The sequence below is a fragment of the Gymnodraco acuticeps genome, unplaced genomic scaffold (assembly GCF_902827175.1).
Source record: "Gymnodraco acuticeps unplaced genomic scaffold, fGymAcu1.1, whole genome shotgun sequence".
Lineage (NCBI taxonomy): Eukaryota > Metazoa > Chordata > Actinopteri > Perciformes > Bathydraconidae > Gymnodraco > Gymnodraco acuticeps.
Genome location: NW_022991381.1, coordinates 711,032 through 733,670, shown reverse-complemented (window position 1 = coordinate 733,670; position 22,639 = coordinate 711,032). Strand labels below are relative to the sequence as shown.

At 41.4% G+C, this 22,639-nt stretch overlaps 1 protein-coding gene across 1 annotated transcript in view; it reads left to right on the top strand.

Moving 5' to 3' along the window:
* The window catches only part of LOC117563111 (ovarian cancer G-protein coupled receptor 1), a 45,238-nt gene extending 29,408 nt beyond the window's left edge, over positions 1 to 15,830 (top strand). Inside the window, exons 2-7 of the mRNA XM_034241280.1 lie at positions 11,158 to 11,427; positions 13,502 to 13,651; positions 13,789 to 13,922; positions 14,081 to 14,303; positions 14,924 to 15,104; positions 15,186 to 15,830. Of these exons, the coding sequence (XP_034097171.1) occupies positions 11,329 to 11,427; positions 13,502 to 13,651; positions 13,789 to 13,922; positions 14,081 to 14,303; positions 14,924 to 15,104; positions 15,186 to 15,529 (1,131 nt within the window). The 5' untranslated portion in view covers positions 11,158 to 11,328 and the 3' untranslated portion in view covers positions 15,530 to 15,830. The remainder of the gene's footprint in view (positions 1 to 11,157; positions 11,428 to 13,501; positions 13,652 to 13,788; positions 13,923 to 14,080; positions 14,304 to 14,923; positions 15,105 to 15,185) is intronic.
* The last annotated feature ends 6,809 nt before the right edge of the window (positions 15,831 to 22,639 follow it).

The following is a 22,639-nucleotide window of genomic DNA, read 5'->3' as shown; positions in this document are numbered from 1 at the left end:
ATACTTTCAAACCCATGCACGTACTATGTGGCCTAACTTAAATCCCAAAGCATTAAACTCCATTTGGCCGAGTTCAAAGTGAATACACAAATATATCCTCTACATCGGTGACGATTTATTCATATTCTATGTACCCATCTATTTTTACCTTTAGCTTTAATGGAGAAGCAGCGTTCAGTTATTATGCTCCAAATATCTGGAACAAACTCCCAGAAACCTGCAGGTCCGCTGCAACTCTGACTACTTTTAAATCCAGGCTGAAGACTTTTCTTTTTGTCGCTGCTTTTAATTAAACTATTCATATCTTAGACTGCACTGAAACTTTTATCCATGTATTTTTTCTTTTAATGTTTATTTTATTAGCTTTTCTTTTTAATGACTGATTTTAAATGCCTTTTTCTTAATGTCTTTCATTTTTTGTAAAGCACTTGTGCTTGCCTTGCCTTGTGTTGAAAAGTGCTATATAAATAAACTTGCCTTGCCTTACGCTACGGAGCCCAGCTATCCGCCCTCTGAAGCTTTTAGGGCCGACAGGGGGAGGAGAATGTCCCGCTAACACTGTGTGTGTGTTTCACATTAGCGGGACGCTATGGAGCTCAGGTATCCGCACTCTGAAGCTTTTAGGGCCGACAGGGGGAGGAGAATACAACGCTATGTGTATTTATCGCTAAGCTAGCGGCTAAGCTAGCTGGACGCTACGGTTCAGGTATCCGTCCTCTGAGGCATTTATGGCGGACAGGTTGAGGAGGATGTCCCGCTCCTGTGTGTGTGTGTAACGGAGCACAGATGAGAGGGCTCTGATTACAGTTGTAATCCTCTATCAAACTGCATGTTTTCTGCTATATTTGATGAGAGATAAAATGATTTTCTGCCACAGAAGTTTGACAGAGAATAACTGAAAAAGTACACAGTAAAATAACTTAATAGTAGCCTACTTGTGGTAGAAGTCCAACTAGTACTGAGTCCAACAGTAAAGTACTTCATTGTATTTGTGGTAGTTGTCTAACTGAGTCCAACTCTGTGTAGATGGAACATCCAGTATTTCGGAGGGGCCCTAACGGGACCCTCCTCTTGAAAGAAAGGGATATAAGATAAAAGAACTGTAGGAAACAGTTCTGAACTGTTTCCGCCAGTTCTTTAAGTTCGTTGTTCGCGAACAGCTTCTCTTTAGCTTTTGGCGGAAGGCGGCGACTCAAACAAACAAACAAATCGTTTTGTGGGAGGAATCAGTTCATCTCGTTCACTTCAAAGATTTGTTCAAAAAGAACTAATCGTTCGCGAACGACCCATCACTAATTACAGGATGCAGGTGCGAAAGAACGCAGACACAGACTGAAGCAAGCAGCAGCGCTGAGCGGCAGAGCCATACATGTGTTAAGCCGAAGTTCAATAAACATCCCTATCCCCTATGCTGAAGTTGCAAAAACACCACGATTTTATGATCCAATTCTATCAGTTTCCCAGTTACACAGGGACGCGGGAAGTCAGTCAGAGTTGGGGGTGCGTGCAGCGTCTCGCAGCGGAGTAACTGTGGTGCGGAGGGGGGGGGGGGGGGGGGGGTTGATATGTGAAGCTCATTAGCTAGCCAACATGTATCTAGCAAATGTTTAGCGAAATATTAGAAGTGAGGCTACTAGACTAACGTTAGGTCTACTGTAATAGCCTCACTTTTAATAGTTTGCAAAACATTAGCTAGCACTAGTGTTTTGCAGTTGCTAGCAGCTTATTGGGATGTTATGCTAGATAGACAGGCATTGTTTTGATATAATAACTTAAGCATTATTGTTAGTTAAGCATGTCAGCCTGCAGCCCCACTTCTTGTCTCTCTCTAACTCATTGCAGATGGCTGCACTAAAGAAAAGGGCACAGAGAGGAAACCAGTTGTAAGATGTTTAAAAGTTCATTAAACATAATATATGCTTAAATGCATTTCAAAGAAGTTGTGTTGGAGTTTGTGTTATTCTACATTTTGACACCAATATTTTTTGATTTTACTGCAAATGTATATCGGTTCCAAATATCGGTTATCGGTCTCCTTGATTACTAATAATCGGTATCGGTATCTGACCAATTTGCTGCCCTAGGCAAGATTTTAGCTGGCGCCCCCCCCCCCCCCAAAAATGCAGACACTTACACTTACTATGACTCGCGCGTGCACGGTTGTGGCATGACCACCAAAACAGAAAGACTGTAACTGTATTTAGTTTCCTATCCATTTGAACATGATTTAAGTGATTTTTTTTAATATTGAAGTTAAAAGCATCAATCTGGTGCACTTTGAGAGCAACATTAGGACATCTATGGATACATCTCTCAACACCCATATGAAACAGAACTGTAAGCAGATTTTCTTTTTCTTTATGGATATTTTACAAATCACTCCCCTTTCAAACTGTATTCTTGTTTGTTGTTTTTTGTACTGTCATATAGTATTTTATACCTGTTTTTCACCTATTCTCTTATTTTTTTATAACTATAATGATCATATAAAGGTGTGCCTTTACCTCACTGAGCTGAGGTTATCAGAGCCTCTCAGTCTTTCAGGAGAGAGCTCTCTAAAGCTCTCCCCCCCGCGGTCGCTTACACAGTAAATTCCAATGTTAATAAAAGCACACAGAAGCTGTGTACGTTTTTTGGGCGTTTGATTTATTTTAAATTAACACAAATACAAAATTAAAACCTATAATTGCACACTAAAACCATTATTTAAAAAAAGGAACAATTTCACATAAACCTCTGGTTTTTACTGGGGCAGTTCAACTTGATTTGGGGGGGGGGGGTGTGCCATAGTTTATGGGCGTTGTACGCAATATAGGCGTAGTTCTGTTACTATAAGATAAGATGTACTTTGTTTATCCAAAATCGGGAAATTGTGTTATGAAATAAGAAAAAAAATGTTTTTTTAATTTCTAACCATTTTCGGCGCCCCCTATGGGTTGATGCCCTTAGCATTCACCTATACTGCCTATGCCGAGGGCCGGCCCTGGGTATCGGCCTTGAAAAAGCCATATCAGTCGATCCCTAATGCTGACCTATATGAAAGTTAGTGCTCACCTTCTGAACCACATGCTGCAGACACATTGACTCTATAGGTTACTGCCACCGGCCAGTATTGGAGTGGAACCCATGGCATTGGCCTTATTAGCACCACGCTTTTTGACTTGAATTAAATGTATTATGTCAACACATTTCACATAACTGTATTAGGTTAGTTGAAAGCAAAAATATTTAGTTTAAAAATACTAGTTTCAACTTAATATTATTGCTTTCTACTAACCTAATACAGTTATGTGAAATGTGTTGACATAATACATTTAATTCAAGTCAACGTTCCAGTTTTTCAGTGTTTTTGATGACTATCTTGAGCAAAAATAGGAAAAGGACTTGAAATTGCCTTCAAAGTTTGGCCAGTTTGGGATGGTTGATCAGGTTTGATCAGATACAAGCTTGGATTTTGGTGGAAGAGTGATAGCTTGAAGATTAGACTGCTGACTTCAAATGTGAAAGTTTGAAATGAATGCCCACTTCAAACTTATTTGGAATAAAAATCCTTTCTATTTGCCATTGTTTGTATCATGCTCAAGTTGATGGTAAACTTTGTTCTTCAATGTTTGTTGGAGTCAGGCTGGAGCGTTCAACCACGAAGGGAATCAAACTTTGCTCAACTTATGTGAACATACACTGCAGCTCAGACACATTGATTTAATATGTTACTGATACCGGCCACTATGGGGTTTAAACACATGCACTTTGTCCTTGGCTCAGCTAACTGAAAACTACAAGTGATCCGACTCATGAAGATAACTGAGATAGTATTAAATAAACAACGTATTGACACCTTCTAGCCTATTAAGTATTAATGCAGTTCCGGGAACTAAAGAGTTCCGATGAACTAAGTACTGGGAACTAAGTACGGCAAAGTACTTGGTGTGAAAGCGCCTAATGGGGAAAAGTATTTCTGGGCCCAGTGACGTCAAGGACTGATACGGAAATTGTAGTACCGCCATTTGGACACAATGAATATTTTCATCAGAGTCCGGCGCACTTCCTGGGGGCTTGTACGGGACACACCAAGTAGGGCGACAGGACGCTCATCGACTGCCCGACATCTATTGACGACCAAAATCGGCTTGGTGTGTCAGGGCCTTTAGGCTAAATGTTTTAGAGCATTGCTATTGCTCTTAAACTCGTACAGCCTTTATATAAACAAACACAAAAATAACAAAATGAGAACTCAATACATTCTCATCACTGCCTCATTTTTTGAGTCAGGAAAACTTTATTGGCAATCTACATTCTCAGTTAGAGCTGAATGGAACTCCATCCCAACAACCAATACAGAACAACATGCAGGTTGTTAAGAACTGAGTTAAAGACATTGTGTTTATTATGACTCAGATCTGTCATCACTTTGTAATGCATACAGTCCTCTCTCTGTGCTGCTGTCACCTGTTGCTATCTGTGTTTATTTTAATTGGCATGCATCTATATTGCAAGATTGTATTAACTTTGAATTATTTAAAGTATTTAGTCAGCCACCAATTATGCAAGTTCTCCCACTTAAAAAGACGAGAGGCCTGTCATTTTCATCCTAGGTATACCTCAACTATGAGACAAAATGAGAAGAAAAAAAAATCCAGAAAATCACATTGTCTGATTTTTTAAAGAATTTATTTGCAAATTATGGTGGAAAATAAGTATTTGGTCAATAACAAAAGTTCATCTCAATACTTTGTTATATATCCTTTGTTGGCAATGACAGAGGTCAAACGTTTTCTGTAAGTCTTCACAAGGTTTTCACACACTGTTGCTGGTATTTTGGCCCATTCCTCCATGCAGATCTCCTCTAGAGCAGTGATGTTTTGGGGCTGTCGCTGGGCAACACAGACTTTCAACTCCCTTCAAAGATGTTCTATGGGGGTGAGATCTGGAGACTGGCTAGGCCACTCCAGGACCTTGAAATGCTTCTTACGAAGCCACTCCTTCGTTGCCCGGGCGGTGTGTTTGGGATCATTGTCATGCTGAAAGACCCAGCCACGTTTCATCTTCAATGCCCTTGCTGATGGAAGGAGGTTGTCACTCAACATCTCATGATACATGGCCCCATTCATTCTTTCCTTTACACGGATCAGTCGTCCTGGTCCCTTTGCAGAAAAACAGCCCCAAAGCATGATGTTTCCACCCCCATGTTTCACAGTAGGTATGGTGTTCTTTGGAAGCAACTCAGCATTCTTTCTCCTCCAAACACGTCTAGTTGAGTTTTTACCAAAAAGTTCTATTTTGGTTTCATCTGACCATATGACATTCTCCCAATCCTCTTCTGGATCATCTAAATGCTCTCTAGCAAACTTCAGACGGGCCTGGACATGTACTGGCTTAAGCAGGGGCACACGTCTGGCACTGCAGGATTTGAGTCCCTGGCGGCGTAGTGTGTTACTGATGGTAGCCTTTGTTACTTTGGTCCCAGCTCTCTGCAGGTCATTGACTAGGTCTCCCCGTGTGGTTCTGGGATTCTTGCTCACCGTTCTTGTGATCATTTTGACCCCACGGGGTGAGATCTTGCGTGGAGCCCCAGATCGAGGGATATTATCAGTGGTCTTGTATGTCTTCCATTTTCTAATAATTGCTCCCACAGTTCATTTCTTCACACCAAGCTGCTTACCTATTGCAGATTCAGTCTTCCCAGCCTGGTGCAGGTCTACAATTTAGTTTCTGGTGTCCTTTGACAGCTCTTTGGTCTTGGCCATAGTGGAGTTTGGAGTGTGATTGTTTGAGGTTGTGGACAGGTGTCTTTTATACTGATAACGAGTTCAAACAGGTGCCATTAATACAGTTAACAAGTGGAGGACAGAGGAGGCTCTTAAAGAAGAAGTTACAGGTCTGTGAGAGCTAGAAATCTTGTTTGTTTGTAGGTGACCAAATACTTATTTTACCGAGGAATTTACCAATTAATTCATTAAAAATCCTACAATGTGATTTCCTGGATTCTTTCACCCCAGTCTCTCATAGTTGAAGTGTACCTAGGATGAAAATTACAGTCCTCTGATCTTTTTAAGTGGGAGAACTTGCACAATTGGTGGCTGACTAAATATTTTTTTGCCCCACTGTACGTATACCTATATTCGTTTTTAGGGTGACTTTGTCCCTGTTAAATAAACTAACCTATAAAGGAAATAAAAACAACGTGCTAAACTGTGATGAGCAGTGCACTTCAGTGTAAGCTGTTATCTGTCTCACTCCGGTATGAAACTGGTGTTGCAATATATCAGATCAGAATGATCAGATGCTCTGAAGGCTCTCCTTCCTCATGATGGCCAAAGAGAGTAACAAAATATTCACCTTGGACATAATAAATACACAGAGCTCACAAAATAAACAGATGTCCATGTTCTGATTGCTATACAGTACAATAGAGTTTGAACAAGTTCAGTTCCAGGCAGCTACTGCACATAGATGTATCTTCCAGAGGAGCAGATCTGCCTTCACCAGCAGGTCTGCAGACAGGATTTGTTCTAAAAACCTCTCCAAGCCCCTCTTCCTTCCAGAGCCATGAGTCCAGAGCTCAAGAACTTTCATCATTAGTGAGGAAAGTGTCTGCTGAACGCCTTGATCAAGACTTCATGTGGGAGGTGTGAACATGTGAGCTCCAGCAGTTAGGAAACTGCAACTCTGCTCCCCTCCAGAAATGACTCCTTCCGTAACACAGTGTTGGTCTGATTGATTCCATCAGTCTTTCCTTTAAAGGTTTGTTATTTCTCACAGTAGTGAAGGATGTGCTTCTCTATAGAGAGCTACATCGTCTGTGGGCAGCCATGTGTTTCAGTGACTTCCTGTTTCTGCTTCAGTTGGGGATCACTGAGCCTGTAATTGGTTCAGATCCCTGTGTTTATCTCTGACAGAGTGCCCATACTATGCCTCTTTATATTCTACCGTTTGTTTCTCCAAGCTTTGCATGCTGTGCAGCTTTTCGGAAGACGTGGTTACAATCTTTTGTTCCTGTGTCAACACCCTCAGGGTTATTTTGTATATTGTAAATTGTTTAATGTAAATTCCATGATTTATTTTATTTGAATTCCAAGTTGGATGAAATTGCTCACTGCTTCTTTATGACTGGATTACATCATCTCAGTGGGCTGTTTCATAGTCTCTCTTTTCTGTTTTAGTGTTTGGGGGGGGGGGAGATTGTCAACAGTGAAAGCACTGAATTAGGAGGGGGTCCATTTTCATGAGATGCACGTGTAGAGCTGAACAGGAAGTGAATCTGTCATGGTTCCAGTTTTTGGTTTCCTTTTTTATTTTGAAAAGTCATCTCTCCTTGTGTCATGTTATTGCCCTTATTAGTTGCACCTGTTCCCTATCAGGCAAGGCCAGGCAAGGCAAGTTTATTTATATAGCACTTTTCAACACAAGGCAATTCAAAGTGCTTTACAAAAATGAAAGAGATTAAGAAAATGGCATTTAAAATCAGTCATTAAAAAGAAAAGCTAATAAAATAAACATTAAAAGAAAAAATACATGGATAAAAGTTACAGTGCAGTCTAAGATATGAATAGTTCAATTAAAAGCAGCGACAAAAAGAAAAGTCTTCAGCCTGGATTTAAAAGTAGTCAGAGTTGTAGCGGACCTGCAGGTTTCTGGGAGTTTGTTCCAGATATTTGGAGCATAATAACTGAACGCTGCTTTACCATGTTTAGTTCTGACTCTGGGGACAGAAAGCTGACCAGTCCCTGAAGACCTGAGAGATCTGGATGGTTCATCATTTAGCAGGAGGTCAGAAATGTATTTTGGGCCTAAACCATTCAGTGCTTTATAAACCAGCAGCAGTATTTTGAAATCTATTCTTTGACACACAGGAAGCCAGTATATCAGGTATTTTTCTGTTAAATTAAAATAATAGGAAAGTCAATAACTAAAAAAAAAACAGGAAACAGATAAACCAAAAAATGGGATTATGACAGAGTCTGAATCCCCTCATTGAACATATTAAATTACATTGCATTTAGCTGACGCTTTTATCCAAAGCGACTTACAATAAGTACATTCGACCAGGAAGACACAACCTTGAAGAAAACAGAATCATATAAGTACATCAGGCTTCATAGAGCCAAACATTTCAAGTGCTACTCAACTGGCTTTAGGTAAGCCAGTCCTTTATTAGTATAAAAGTGCTTTGTTAATAGTTCTAACGCTCGAAGTGGAGTCGAAAGAGATGAGTTTTCAGTCTGCGCCGGAAGGTGTGCAAGCTATCTGCCGTCCTGATGTCAATGGGGAGCTCATTCCACCATCCTGGAGCCAGGATAGCAAACCCACGTGTTTTCGCCGATGGGAACTTGGGTCCCCTTCGCAGCGAGGGTGCAGCGAGTCGTTTGGCTGATGCAGAGCGTAGTGCACGTGCTGGGGTGTACGGTTTAACCATGTCCTGGATGTAGGAAGGGCCAGATCCATTCGCAGCATGGTAAGCAAGTACCAGTGTCTTGAAGTGGATTCTAGCAGTTACCGGAAGCCAGTGAAGGGAGCGGAGGAGCGGAGTGGTGTGGGAGAATTTAGGAAGATTGAAAACCAGACGAGCCGCTGCATTCTGGGTGAGCTGCAGAGGTCGGATGGCACATGCAGGTAGACCAGCCAGGAGGGAGTTGCAGTAGTCTAGGCGTGAGATGACGAGAGCCTGGACCAGAACCTGCGTCGCTTTCTGTGTCAGCTGGGGACGTATCTTCCTGATGTTGTAAAGCGTGTATCTGCAGCAACGGGTTGTAGCAGCGATGTTTGCAGTGAAGGACAGGTTGTTATCTAGGGTCACACCCAGATTCCTTGCAGTCTGAGTCGGGGAAACAACTGAGGTGCCGATGTTGATTGTTAGGTCAAGAGTGGGACAATCTTTTCCCGGAAGGAAGAGCAGCTCAGTCTTGTCAAGGTTGAGCTTGAGGTGGTGAGCAGACATCCACTGAGAGATGTCAGCTAGACAAGCAGAGATGCGTGCGACGATGTACCGGCCTATAGCTCTGCAGAGAGACCCTCATCTGTTCATTGATTGTTCAGGGTTATTCAGCTTCTTCTTCCTCCTGCGCTCAGTTCCTCTGAAGGAACTTTGATCTCTCTGCTGAGGGACAGAGAGCACTGCAATGCAGGGGGGGGATGCTAAGAAAAGGGCATTTGATTGCATTTGTATTATAACATGAAGGGACTACAAATGCATGTTGTGACGTTCTTTCACAGATCTGTTTAATTTTGTCTCTGCAAACTGAATGTGTTTCCGTTGCTGTGACACATTGACACATTATTGGTCAGGCTGTCACAGGGTGTTGTTGAAACAGCATTTCTACCCCCCTGACTCACAGCTGCACGACATCAGCCCCCCGCTCACTGCTCTGTCGCCGAGCAAAAGGTGTGCAGAGCAGAAATCTTTCCTACAGTTCACATCTGGATGTGTGTGTATCATTTCTTCCGTTCCTCTGCCTGAATAAGGGTTACAATCATGGTTCAGCGTGACACTCCAGGAATGCACAGAGGGAGAGTGATGGACGCAGATATGATACTTGTGGCTGGAGTGTGTTGTGTGAAAATGGCTCTAAATGCTTTCTAGTATGTCATTATGGAGCTATTCTAAATGGACCAGCATGCCAAGACCAATACATCTAGTGGAGATTATACTCAGAAGTATCACAGTACATTGACTCTATTACAGAGAAGCTGCAGCTCAGGATGCAGCGCTGCACTGAGATGCTTTCATAGATCTGTTTTATTTTCATTCAAATGTGTTATTGAAAGTAAAAACAGTGACCCTGAAACACTTACATACAGCACTGTACTACTGCATCCCAATGAAATGGCAATGCCAGGAATATAAAGTAAGAAGAACACATTTCAGAAAATATTTTATTTGCAAATATGTTTTTTTATGTTGGCATCAGACAGAGTAAATGCACAGAGACCGATCTTCTTTCTGCGGGTTGATATGACCGCAAATGATCCTCCTTAGCAACGGTCATGTTATGCCTAGCAGCGGTGTGTTAGCAAGAATGAACAACCTCTGAGATGTCCAAATTGACCAATCAGAATTGAATATTCATAATAAGGCACACATGCTTGCTTGCAACCACTGGTGGAAAGTAAGCACATCTACTCGAGTTCTGTATTTCAGTACAATGTTATTTTACTTGTACTTTACTTGAGTATTTGCTTTTTATGCTACTACATACTTTTACTCTACTACAATTTGGAAGCACCACTGTCCTTTTACTCCACTACATTTATATGAGAAGAGTAGTAGTTACTTTGGAGATATATATTATCAATCAATCAATCAATGTTTATTTATATAGCCCAATATCACAAATGTTACATTTGTCTCAGTGGACTTTACAGTTTGTACAAAATATCAGTATGACAATATATATTATTATTAATACAAAATATTAATAAACTGGATTAGATTTACCTTGCAGAAAAAAAGCCATTCTGCATAATGAGTACTTTTATATTTTGAACTTTAAGTATATTTGATGCTACTACATTTTGACTTTAACTTAAGTGGTATTACAACTTGATAGTGAGCACTTCTTCCACCTGCTAAACATGTCCATGATAGTATTCTGATTGTGAGCGTGTTAGCATGCTGATGTTAGCATTTAGCTCAAAGCCCTGTTGTGTGCTAGCTGCTAGCATAGCTTCAGACCCAGGGTTGGTTTATGCTATAAAATAATAACTTCCTACGACGTGTTCACCGACCTTTCTGATGGAATATAGTTATAGTGTATTCGTCTAGTTATGCTCTGATCAAAGGCTCCAGATTGTTCCAGGTGGATTTGAATCATTTCACCCAACAATTTAAAAACATCCTCTTCTTTAATTAGCAATATTGCCAATTTAGTGACTCAGAGGAATTTCTGGACACACACTGACTGATAATTTCTGACCAACTAGACCAGATTATATTTCAGCTTATTCAATAGTTTACAACACTTAGCTTATTCAAACAATAGTTTGAAAGATTACGGTCATTCTTTTGCTCATCTAAGTGAGGACTTTTACCGTGTAATACCCTTAATGTTACCATGTTAAGTGTGTGTCTGTGTTTGTGTAAGTATTTACATCCAGTTCAATCTAATATTTGATCAGATGTTTATAATCTCTGACAATGTATTTGTCTGTGTTCCACAGCTCCACAAATGAAAGAGAAGAGAGACACTGACCCAGATGACGAGCTAGGCCATGGAGTGCTCCAACCGACATGAAGATTTGTCTGATTTGTTACATTTTAGTAGCATGCATGTCTTAACATCTTCCTGTGGACATGCATGTTGAAGGTGGTGTGAGTGTGAGCGGGTAGTGATGGTGCTCAACATGTCTGAGGAGGAAGTGACCAACTGTACCATCAACCATAAAGTCCACCAGTACGTCTTCTCCAGTGTGTACATTCTGGTGCTCACGGTAAGTGTGTGTGCATCTTGAATATCTCCACACAAACATTTTAAGGTGTGTGAATACTTAATAAAAGTGCACAAGTAATCGTTGAGGTCGTAAACTGACATTTCCTCCTTGAATTCACCAATGTGCACGCTTTAATGATGTGTGTACGTTTTAGCATTAGCTGTTTTTTATTTGTCAGCACTGTAATAGAATTAGGACAAATGTTGCACTTACTGTAGCCTCAGCATTCTGTAAATGACTCTGTTTCAGTCACTTACCGGTCCCTAGTGAAATACATTTGAAATGTTATACGGCAGCTGTTTGCGAAAGTGAAGTTTATCATCAAATTTAAACACAAACTCATTTAGAACATTTTGCCAATAAGTCCTAAAACCCGGAAATGATTGAACATTTTAGCTCTACCCGTCTGTTAAATCAATGTTTTCTTTTGGTTTGATGCTTTAAATAGATCTTAAGATCTTTTCTACAAAGTAGTTTTGTTCTAAAACAAATACTCCACTGGTGGATGTCTGAACCTCCAATGTGTCATAAAAACGGTTGTTGCTATCAAGTGACAAAATAAATAAAGTAATCACGACAAACACTACCCGCCTTAAGCCTATAGCGGTGTGAAGTCATGTGACTGTGATGTAGTTCGTTTATAGGCTAACGTTATATATTTACTTCTGGCTTTTGCATTTATGCTTCACAAATCCAAAAGTGGTGTTAATATGTTACATTACATTACATTGCATTTAGCTGACGCTTTTATCCAAAGCGACTTACAATAAGTGCGTTCGACCAACAAAATACAAACTTGAGGAAAACAGAATCATATAAGTACATCAGGTTTCATAGAGCCAAAACATTTCAAGTGCTACTCAACTGGCTTTAGGTAAGCCAGTCCTTTATTAGTATATAAGTGCTTTGTTAATAATTCTATCGCTCGAAGTGGAGTCGAAAGAGATGAGTTTTCAGTCTGCGTCGGAAGGTGTGTAAGCTATCTGCTGTCCTGATGTCAATGGGGAGCTCATTCCACCATCTTGGAGCCAGGACAGCAAACCCACGTGTTTTTGCTGCTGGGAACTTGGGTCCCCTTCGCAGCGAGGGTGCAGCGAGTCGTTTGGCTGATGCAGAGCGTAGTGCACGCGCTGGGGTGTACGGTTTAACCATGTCCTGGATGTAGGAAGGGCCAGATCCATTCGCAGCATGGTACGCAAGTACCAGTGTCTTGAAGTGGATTCTAGCAGTTACCGGAAGCCAGTGAAGGGAGCGGAGGAGCGGAGTGGTGTGGGAAAATTTAGGAAGGTTGAAGACCAGACGAGCCGCTGCATTCTGGATGAGCTGCAGAGGTCGGATGGCACATGCAGGTAGACCAGCCAGGAGGGAGTTGCAGTAGTCTAGGCGTGAGATGACGAGAGCCTGGACCAGAACCTGAGTCGCTTTCTGGGTCAGCTGGGGACGTATCTTCCTGATGTTGTAAAGCGTGTATCTGCAGCAACGGGTTGTAGCAGCGATGTTTGCAGTGAAGGACAGGTTGTTATCTAGGGTCACACCCAGATTCCTTGCAGTCTGAGTCTGGGAAACAACTGAGGTGCCGATGTTGATTGTTAGGTCAAGAGTGGGACAATCTTTTCCCGGAAGGAAGAGCAGCTCAGTCTTGTCAAGGTTGAGCTTGAGGTGGTGAGCAGACATCCACTGAGAGATGTCAGCTAGACAAGCAGAGATGTGTGCGACGACCTGGGTCTCTGAGCGGGGAAAGGATCAATCAATCAATGTTTATTTATAGAAACGTTCCACAATATACCTTACCTTTCTGTAAGTGTTTTGTAACCTTAACGGAACTTGCAATACTCTTACTACATGCTAAATATAACCTTGACATGTGCAGATGTTGGACAACAAAAGCCTGAATTAGAAAAATGTAGGCATTGGGCTCATAAACGTTGGTAATATGTTAGAATCATCCAACCTCAACGTTCTTGTTTAGTTGTGTAAGCAGAAGGGACGTTTTCGAAGCATGCTGCATTGTAGGAAGAACATAACTAGTGTCAGAGAATAAAATAATCACAATCATTTGTCTTCCTAATCCCAGGTTGGTATTCCCTCCAACATCTACTCTCTGTACCACGCTGCTGTGCAGCTGAAGCAGAAGAACGAGCTGGGAGTCTATCTGATGAACCTGACAGTGTCTGATCTGTTGTACCTGGCATCCTTACCACTGTGGCTGCAGTACTTCTTCCAGGTAAAGTGAAACCCTGCATGTACAATGCAAATACAAAATTGTGTAGCAGTTCATTTCGATTAGCTTTTACTCCCTTTTCACCTACCTACATACCGAGACTATAGTTTCTGTATATGAATGTGTGTTGCTGTTTACAGGATGATGACTGGAGCCACAGGGAGTGGTTGTGTCAGCTCTGTGGTTTCCTGCTCTATGAGAACATCTACATCAGCATCGGTTTCCTGTGCTGTATCAGCCTGGATCGCTACTTGGCTGTGGTCTACCCTTTAAGGTAATTACGGTTTGGTATGATACAAATATTGCTGCAGGTCTCTTCCAATGTAACATTAATCTTCTCTTTTAAGATTGAACCTTTAACCATAGTTCCTGTGTGCTGCAATCAATCAATACGTCTATTAACCTGTCCTCTTCTCCTTCCTTTGTCTCCAGGTTCACCTCCCTCCGCTCCATGCGTACAGCGTGGCTGGTGAGCTCCTTCATCTGGCTGAAGGAGATCGCTGTGGGTGTGGTTTTCTTCCGCCATAAAGAACTGAGCAAAGACATCAAGAACCAATCAGTGTGCTTCGAGCACTACCCCATGCAGCCGTGGGAGTATCCCATCAACTATTATCGCTTCACTATTGGCTTCATGTTTCCTCTGGCTATTTTATCGGTATGATAACTGTTTTACTACTCTAATGTTTATCACAAAAGTGAACTGGTTCATTTAAATAACACTACTGAGTTAGAGGTAGACCCTTATCTACACTTGCTTCTTTGACACAACATTTTAGAATGTAATGGATAAATATTATTATGGTTTTATTGTAAAAAGTAAAATGTTACAAACCCATATCTTTTGATGCTGCTCTCCACTCTGTCTAAGACAGGCTGCAAAGTGGTGATGTTTGTAAAGCAATTGACCTGAGAATCTTGGGAAAATAACAAATGGCATATAATTAGCAAAATTAAGCTTGCTTTCTTCTCAAGATCTGCCTTCAGCAAGGTGATCTTGGGTAAAGGAATATAACTGAAGTCCTAATGTCCAAGCTAATTTTTACTGGACACATATTCCAAAACGGCTAAAACCGCCTTATGTAATAAAAAAATGAATGAATTATCTAAGGTTGCTTTGTCTCTACTTAATTTACCATACAAACCTATATTTCTATCTACAGAAATGCAAACCCATGTAAAAAGAAGTTGTTGAAAAACACGTGTTAGGCTTTTTAGAGAGGACGAAGACAGGATTATGATATGTAAATGTTTTATCTTGACCCTGATGCTGTCCAGATCAGCTACCTGTGTGTTCTGCGCGCCGTGGGTCGGAGCACCGGGACGCAGCCGGATCAGAAGACCAGGATCAGGCAGCTGGTCGGCAGCACCATCCTCATCTTCCTCGTCTGCTTCTCCCCCTACCACGTCTTCCTGTTGGTACGCACCATGCTGGAGCGAGACTGCAACTTCATTATAGGTACAGTTTCTTTTTTGCAAAGTAATCCAGTAAAGTTTTTGCTGAAACAGACTAACTTTGGTCTGTTTTCTTATTTTTCAGGAATATTTAACTACTACCACCTGTCATTGTTGCTGACCAGTCTGAACTGTGTGGCGGACCCCGCTCTGTACTGCTTCGTGAGCGAGAGCGCCCGCCGCGGCCTGTACAGAGTCGTTTTCAGGCCTATTGGTAGGATACTGTGTTGCTGCTGTGGCAACGCCAGCCCCAGCGACCCCCTCACAGACTCCAACGAGGTCGCTACCAACAAGAACAACGGACATCCAACGGTGATGCTGCTCACACACACAAAGACGCCCAACAACTTAGAAAAAGAAACTCCCAGAAAAAAGACGGTTTTAATCACACAGACTGGAGAAAAAACGACTATAAGCTTAGTTGTGTGATAGCCGTGAATGAGCAGAGCCAAAAGACCAAAGAGATTGAAAATAACTCTTATCTAAATCAATCCGAGAGCAATCAGAGACCTTAGAGGCCGAACAGCAGCGGCCCTAATGAAAGCCTGCTGCCCACCCAAATCTGTTTACACCCCCCCAATGGCTTTGGACTGAAAGCATTTTTCTTCTTCTCTCTCTGGGGCAATTCACCTTGAATGAATTGGGCATTTCCATAGCAAACCCTTAAAGAGCCTGTGACACGAGTTTCCCCCATCATCCAAACCATCAATTTGAGTAAATATTGTCCCCTTGAAAATATTTGTACTTTGATAACCATTAATCTGCCCTTCAATGTTGACCATTTTCTGGATCTGCTCGGGGATTCTTCAAGTCCCGCCAAATGATGTGTGACGTCATTGCGGGCACAGCGCTCCAGCTGCACCGTTCAGGATCCCAGCATCTGCATGTAAACGCACGATGGCGCACACAGCAGCAAGCTCAGACAGCGATGACAGTTTAATTTTGAACGTGTCTGAGAGCTCATATGAGGCTGAAGGATCGGTTTATGTTGTATCTGTTAGAAGTTTAGGAATTAGGTGCGTCAATATGGGCGATCATACGGTCATGTAGCCAGTGGTGGAATGGGACTAAAAATCAGCCATGGGACTCTCGACCGGCCCACTACGGTACCGCTAGTAAATTGTCAACGGGGGGAGTGGGGGATGTGCTAGTGACTTATCCAACCGGCCCACTTCGGTACCAGCCCATCGGGATTCGTCCCGATGGCCAGTCCGCCACTGCACCCAGCCCACGTAAACTGTCAACGGGGGGAGCCTCGCTGCGGGGAAACGGTGGACCTAGTGTCCCGATCGGAGTGGGAATAATAATAATAATAATCCGTGCATTTTATCCATTAATTTCCCCAACATTGTGGTAAAAAAACACACGTTTAATCCATGTTGGTGTACTACAACTACACAAAGCATCGGTTTGTTTTCTCATCAGGAAATGCAGACCGGCTCAAACAAACGATTTTTAATCATCATCCTCACGATCATTTAATGTATCATATGTTCGCCGAATTGACATGAAAGCACTAATAAATGTAGTTTCATCCACTTGAGTTTACAACTACAAAAATAATCGATTTGTTTTTATATCACATCCTACGGGAGGAAATTCAGCAGGTCCGATTTTAATCCTAATGTAATCATCATCTTCACCACGATCATTATGTTTATGTTCGCCGAATTGACATGAAAGCACTGACAAATATGAATATACTGTAGTCAACTTCATTCAAACGTTATTAACGTGCCTAAACTCAGTAATTCACAATTTCTACGCATGACAACACACTTTGTCCGTGTTTGGCTCTCTCGCCGCACAGTGAAGCGTTCCCGCATTGACGTCATTTCCGGCTTCCCCCAAAACTTCAAAATGAGTCGAAGGAATTTCCCGCGATGTTCGAAATTATTGATATTTAACGGAACGGTATCGCTTTTTCTTTTTTAAACTGACGGTTCGAGATGACTAGTAGCCCAATATTTCATTGCACAACAGTTGTTGGGAGGCTGTCACAGGCTCTTTAAGCTGGTACACAGTAAAACAGCTTTACGTTGATGTTAACCTTGTGTTTCTATGGAGAGTGCGATGCCGCCCGACTAGGTGGAATAGCTATACTTGGGAGTCGATACCATACAATTACCATAACGTAACTTGAAAAACAAAAAGTGCCATGTGCAACCACAATAGATCAGATAACTCTAAGTTTCATTCCAGTCTAGTCCGCAGGCTCTGTAAGGGTTTGCATTTCACTTGTGCTTTGTGTGTAAAAGTGACCTAAAGTGTATCTTTAGGCAAGGTCTCATTGACAGTTGAGTAGAAAGATATCATTGTACAGTTTGTCATGCACCCTGACCAGGGTTGGACAACATTATTAATCTTGGGAAATGTGTCACTGAGGCATGGATTCATGTCCAATACGTTTCTTTATCATTCACAGAAAAGTGTCTGATGGCAGGTTCATGTGGGACTTTGGAAATACCACAGTGTCCCGATTCAGTTCTGAGAATGGCGGCTAAACTTTAGCTTTTTATATAAATATATACGTATTTATATGAACTATATATTAAAGTTGTCTACAAACATGACATATATCTAAGACTACCAACCTCCTACTTCTTCCTCTTACCAACATTCATTGACATTAGACTAAAGCATGACTTTGCATTGGTGTAGAAATCTTAAGCTTTAAAGCAATACTGTGTGGCTTTTGCAGCTAATGTGGCCCATAATTGTCATTACAGTGTTGTTAACATTAGCCATCAGGTAAAGCTTTAGCAGTAGAACTACTTACTGTATGTAAATGTGCAAGAGTCTTATAAATGTTTTGTATGTGTAACTTTTTTTCTCTTTTTAGAAGTTACACAGTCTTGCTTTAACACGGTAATGTCTTTTTACTGGATTGGACTTCAACGTTTTTATTACCATACATTTGTTTTGAACAACTGCTCCTATAAACATTGGTCAACTTCTTCTTCTCCCTTCTAATCCGGGAACCTTAACCCATTAAAGAAATTAACACAAGCTAATCTCCTCAACAAGTTTGACCCCGACTTCCTCCCGTAATTTACCATGAACTGCATAGCAGTGAAAAGGCAAAGAAAGCAACTCACTGGAGACCATGGACACCACTACCTCGCTGTAAAGGCACACCTATCTCATCATAAATGTTCTGCACTCGTTTTGTGTAGTGAAGACGGAAGAGCCACCACTCTAGGAACAGTTAGTGCTTACAGTATGATAGCTCAGCAACAATACGTATATATGTATGGCGCACTTTATACAGAGGGGAATCACAGCACTTCTCCGCAAAGTGTCAAAAAAGTGTCTGACTTCATGCCAACAATTCAGAAATCATCAAAACTAAGCTTATATGAATCAGATAAAAAACTCTGATTTCCCTCACCAGTTTGCATGCATTACAGCACCACATGTGTGTTTTTGTTATATTGACACACATTATATGTGTGTGTGTGTCAAACTGTGAGAGAACTCCTGCTATCGTTTGTGTTGTTTGTGTTAGTGTGTTTGTGATTGTACGTATACATGTGAGTGTGTGTGTGTTAATCTTGGCAGTATAATCCTGGTTGCTGCTGCCGTCCAACAGGAAGTCACAGAGAACTTGGGTCGTGCTGGGGTAAAGGTGACGGTTGAAAAGACGATGAGGAGAACAGGAATACAAAACAGAAGCATGGAAAACAGAGACTGTTCAAACTGGCCCTTCTTCTTGGCTTTAAAACCTGAGCTTCCTGATCCATGGGAAAAAACCTGGAAGTAATGAGATGAGAACATCTGGTGGACCTAATTATATTATACTATATTGGAATGATAGCTTCTATACACTTTGTAACTTTAAAGTGAGCCTGTGCAGAGGTGGGAGAAGTACTGTGCAGATTGGTCCATCTCAGAATAATATATATGATATGTTTTATAATGATTGATCATGAAAGTGTTCTCAAAGCTGGTAAAGGTGCAGCTAGTTTGAATGACTTTGTATACTGCAGGGTAGCTGGTGGATTTACTCCAGGTGGAACTAAAGTCTGATTTAACCCGTTCACATCATTCATCCAGATCTGTGAAGTAACTAAAGGGATTAAATACATGGAGTGGAGCCATTTACTTCTGAATTGTAGTGGAGTAGAAGTACAAAGTAGTAAAACATTAAAATACTCAAGTAAAGTACAACTATCTCAAAATTGTACTTAAGTACAGTACTTGAGTAAATGTAGTTACTTCCCACCTCTGAGCCTTTGTAACTTTTCCTGCTCTCCTGTTTTACAATGAGGCATCACGAGGTGATGTCACAACACATTTCCAAGATGGAGATGAAGTAGAAGAGGATTATTAACCTTACCTGAGTTATTAAAGGACATCACCAAAACAAGTTAAGTGTTCCACAGAGAGGAAAGAGAAAGCATGTATCCTGAAGTGTTTACATTTCATTTGAATACATAATGTAAAATAGCAGAAGTTTAGAGAAGGTGAACAAATGTACTGTTAATAATGATTAACCTATTCATATCAACACAATTATATAAAATAATATTAATTATGTTAAATACAAATATCAATTATATTAATTTGTATGATTTAACTTCCATTAAAGGTCCCATGTACCCTGTACACACACACACACACACACACACACACACACACGCACACACGCACACACACACACTCTACTGAGCTCTGCTGAGCACCCAGGAAACAACACCAGTAATCCACCTCACACTGTCCGCTCCTCGAGCCCCACAGGGCAGAGCAGCGAGCCCCGCAACGTCCCACCAACATGGTATAGTTCCATAGTAGACCTCAACAATGTTCTACAATCAGTAGAAATGGCCAAGACATGAGACCTTTAAGTCCACCCAATTGGGCACCAACTTAAAGGGGACCTATCATGCAAAATGCACTTTTGTATGTCTTTTAAACATGAATATGTGTCCCCGGTGTGTCAGGGAACTCACTAAGTGTCAGAAAACACAACCCTCTCTCTTTTCCTCCATACCCAAATCTCTAAAAACGGGGCTGCAACGGATCTGATACAGACTGATACAGATTTGAAATTGTTCTGACGTCAGGAACGGGGTGCTCCGCCTATATGGGCAACTCTCCACCTATCAGGAGAATGAGAGGTTGCCGTGGCATGGTAACAGCATGGTAACGTGTCGCTCGTGCCTCACCCCCCTCCTTTGCAAGGGGGCGTGGTCAGCTGCAGCTCATTTGCCACAGAATCAGCCCTTGAAAAGAGCAAATAGAGCGAAATGAGACATGTTTTATATTATAGGTATAGCCCTACAATATATTATTCAAATATAGCATGATAGGTCCACTTTAAGTAAATAGCCAGTTAGTGTAATCTTATTAAATATTTTCATAAAGTGTACACTATGAATTAGGAAAATGTGTTAATAATTTCATGAATACCTCTAAACAACATTACAGAATGAATAGCTTGTAAAGGATAAAGGATTTCGGGATTCTTTTCCAAAGGTTGTCAGAAATCCTTTGCAAAATGTAACCAGCCACATATTCCATAAAGCACATATTAAGAAGATCATGAAGGACAATTCAAATCTCTAAACTAAGCAGTGACCACTTAACATTACCCTATAGTACTTTAACAGATCACACAATACAGCTCAGTGAATATTAAACTAACTAACACATGTTCCAACACTTAGAGGTTGTGTACTTGCTTAGACTTGGTTAAGTCAATGAAGAGCGAGGTTACTTAGCTTTGATAGCTTAGCTGGCAAGTCCTGAAATGGTTAAAAGTGTGTGGCGTAATTAGCCATGTTTAGTGTGTTTTTGCTTGTTAGTGCTTATCTTGCAGAATACAGTTAGCTCTTTGCTTACTGTTTGTTGCTTTATTGTGTAGACTGGACAGCTGTTTGCCATCTTGGTTGTTGTGTTAGCAGTGCTGGCTAACAGGAAGTAGGGGGGGGGGGGGGGGGGGGTGGACCATCAGTCGGCTGTTAAAGTGAAGTTGAAGAAAGTTGAGAACTGACAGCGAATACATCCAATGTTGTCTTCTTATTAGCTGAGTATTCACATCACATGTACATAACATCTGGCTGCAGCGAGTGTGGGGAATTTGACAGCATTGAAGGACCCTGTGGAGATTGAGTCTCATCAATGCCAGGATGTGAGTTTACATCACAGCTGCCATTTACAGTAAGTGCAATAATATCGTTGGACCTAAATCCTTTGTGAACCAGAACTTGAGAGTGATACGCAGTTCATCCAGCTCTCATCGACTGCAATCCAATACCTGGGTTTCCGATTCCCTTTTATTAATAAACCAAACTTGCATTGGCTGTGTTAAACACTAGGGAGTGGTTGCAATAGAGAGAGAAGGAGTGATAGGCCTAACAGCTTTTCTGGCAGAAACCCTGCCACAGTATATTCCCCCAGTTAGAGGGCTGGAGAAGGCCGACAAATCAGGGATACTGCCAAATTCTGACAAGTAATACTCCAGAGTTAAATTAATGGAGATAGTTTACTGCTTTCTCAAAGCCTAATGGTTGGTTATTAAGGAAGGAGTTATGATCATTTATTTTCTAAACAACTGTAGAGGGATTCAAACATTACCTTGCAGCCCTCTAAATCGCCATTGGTTTTCCCAGAAAGCCTTATGGTCCCAGGCAAACCTCCGGCACTATACACACAGTACAACTGACACTAAACATGTCCACACCATTCACCATTCACCAGTTTTATTTTTTATTTATTTATAGTTGTATTCCACCTCCCTACAAAACCTGACACATTACACATCGCACTTCCACCCAATTTTAGGCTCGGAAGAAATAGCATCCCACTCAGACTCCATCCACCTCCACTTCCCTATCACTCATGACAACTTCTCTATCCCTCCTACAACTCTAGCCCCAATCCCTAACCCTCTCTTAACCCTAACCCTACTCCTCCACCACAAACCACTTCTTCCTTTCCATACAAACGTACATACCACATAGACCCAACCGCAAAGCACAGGACTGAATGATCGATGGTACTTATTAAGTCCTGACACCGGAATGATCAATTATGAATAGAATCCAAGCTCCTACCAACCCACTCATTCAAGTGGACAGTTACCAGGGGCCAAAGTTTATCATTGAATGCTCCGTTTTAGTGCTGCTGGACCTTAGCGCAGCTTTTGACACTGGATCACAGAATAATGATGGAAAGGCTCAGGCAGGTGGGTGTCTCAGGGAGTGCACTGAAATGGTTCTCCTCCTAACTTTCAGATAGGAGTTTCTCTGTGTCTAACGGTCTTTTCACATCTGATACTGCTGCTCTTACCCGTGGTGTGCCTCAAGGTTCTGTTTTGGGTCCTATTTTATTTTCCTTATATGCTTCCCTTGGGTCAGGGTATCAGCAAATTCAGTAATATTTCCTACCACTGTTACGCTGATGATATTCAACTATATGTCTCTTTTAAACCTGATAATCCTGATAGATTATCTGTGTTACACAACTGTCTAAATGCCATTAAGGACTGGATGTCTCACAACTTCTTGCAGTTTAATGCAGACAAAACAGGTTCTC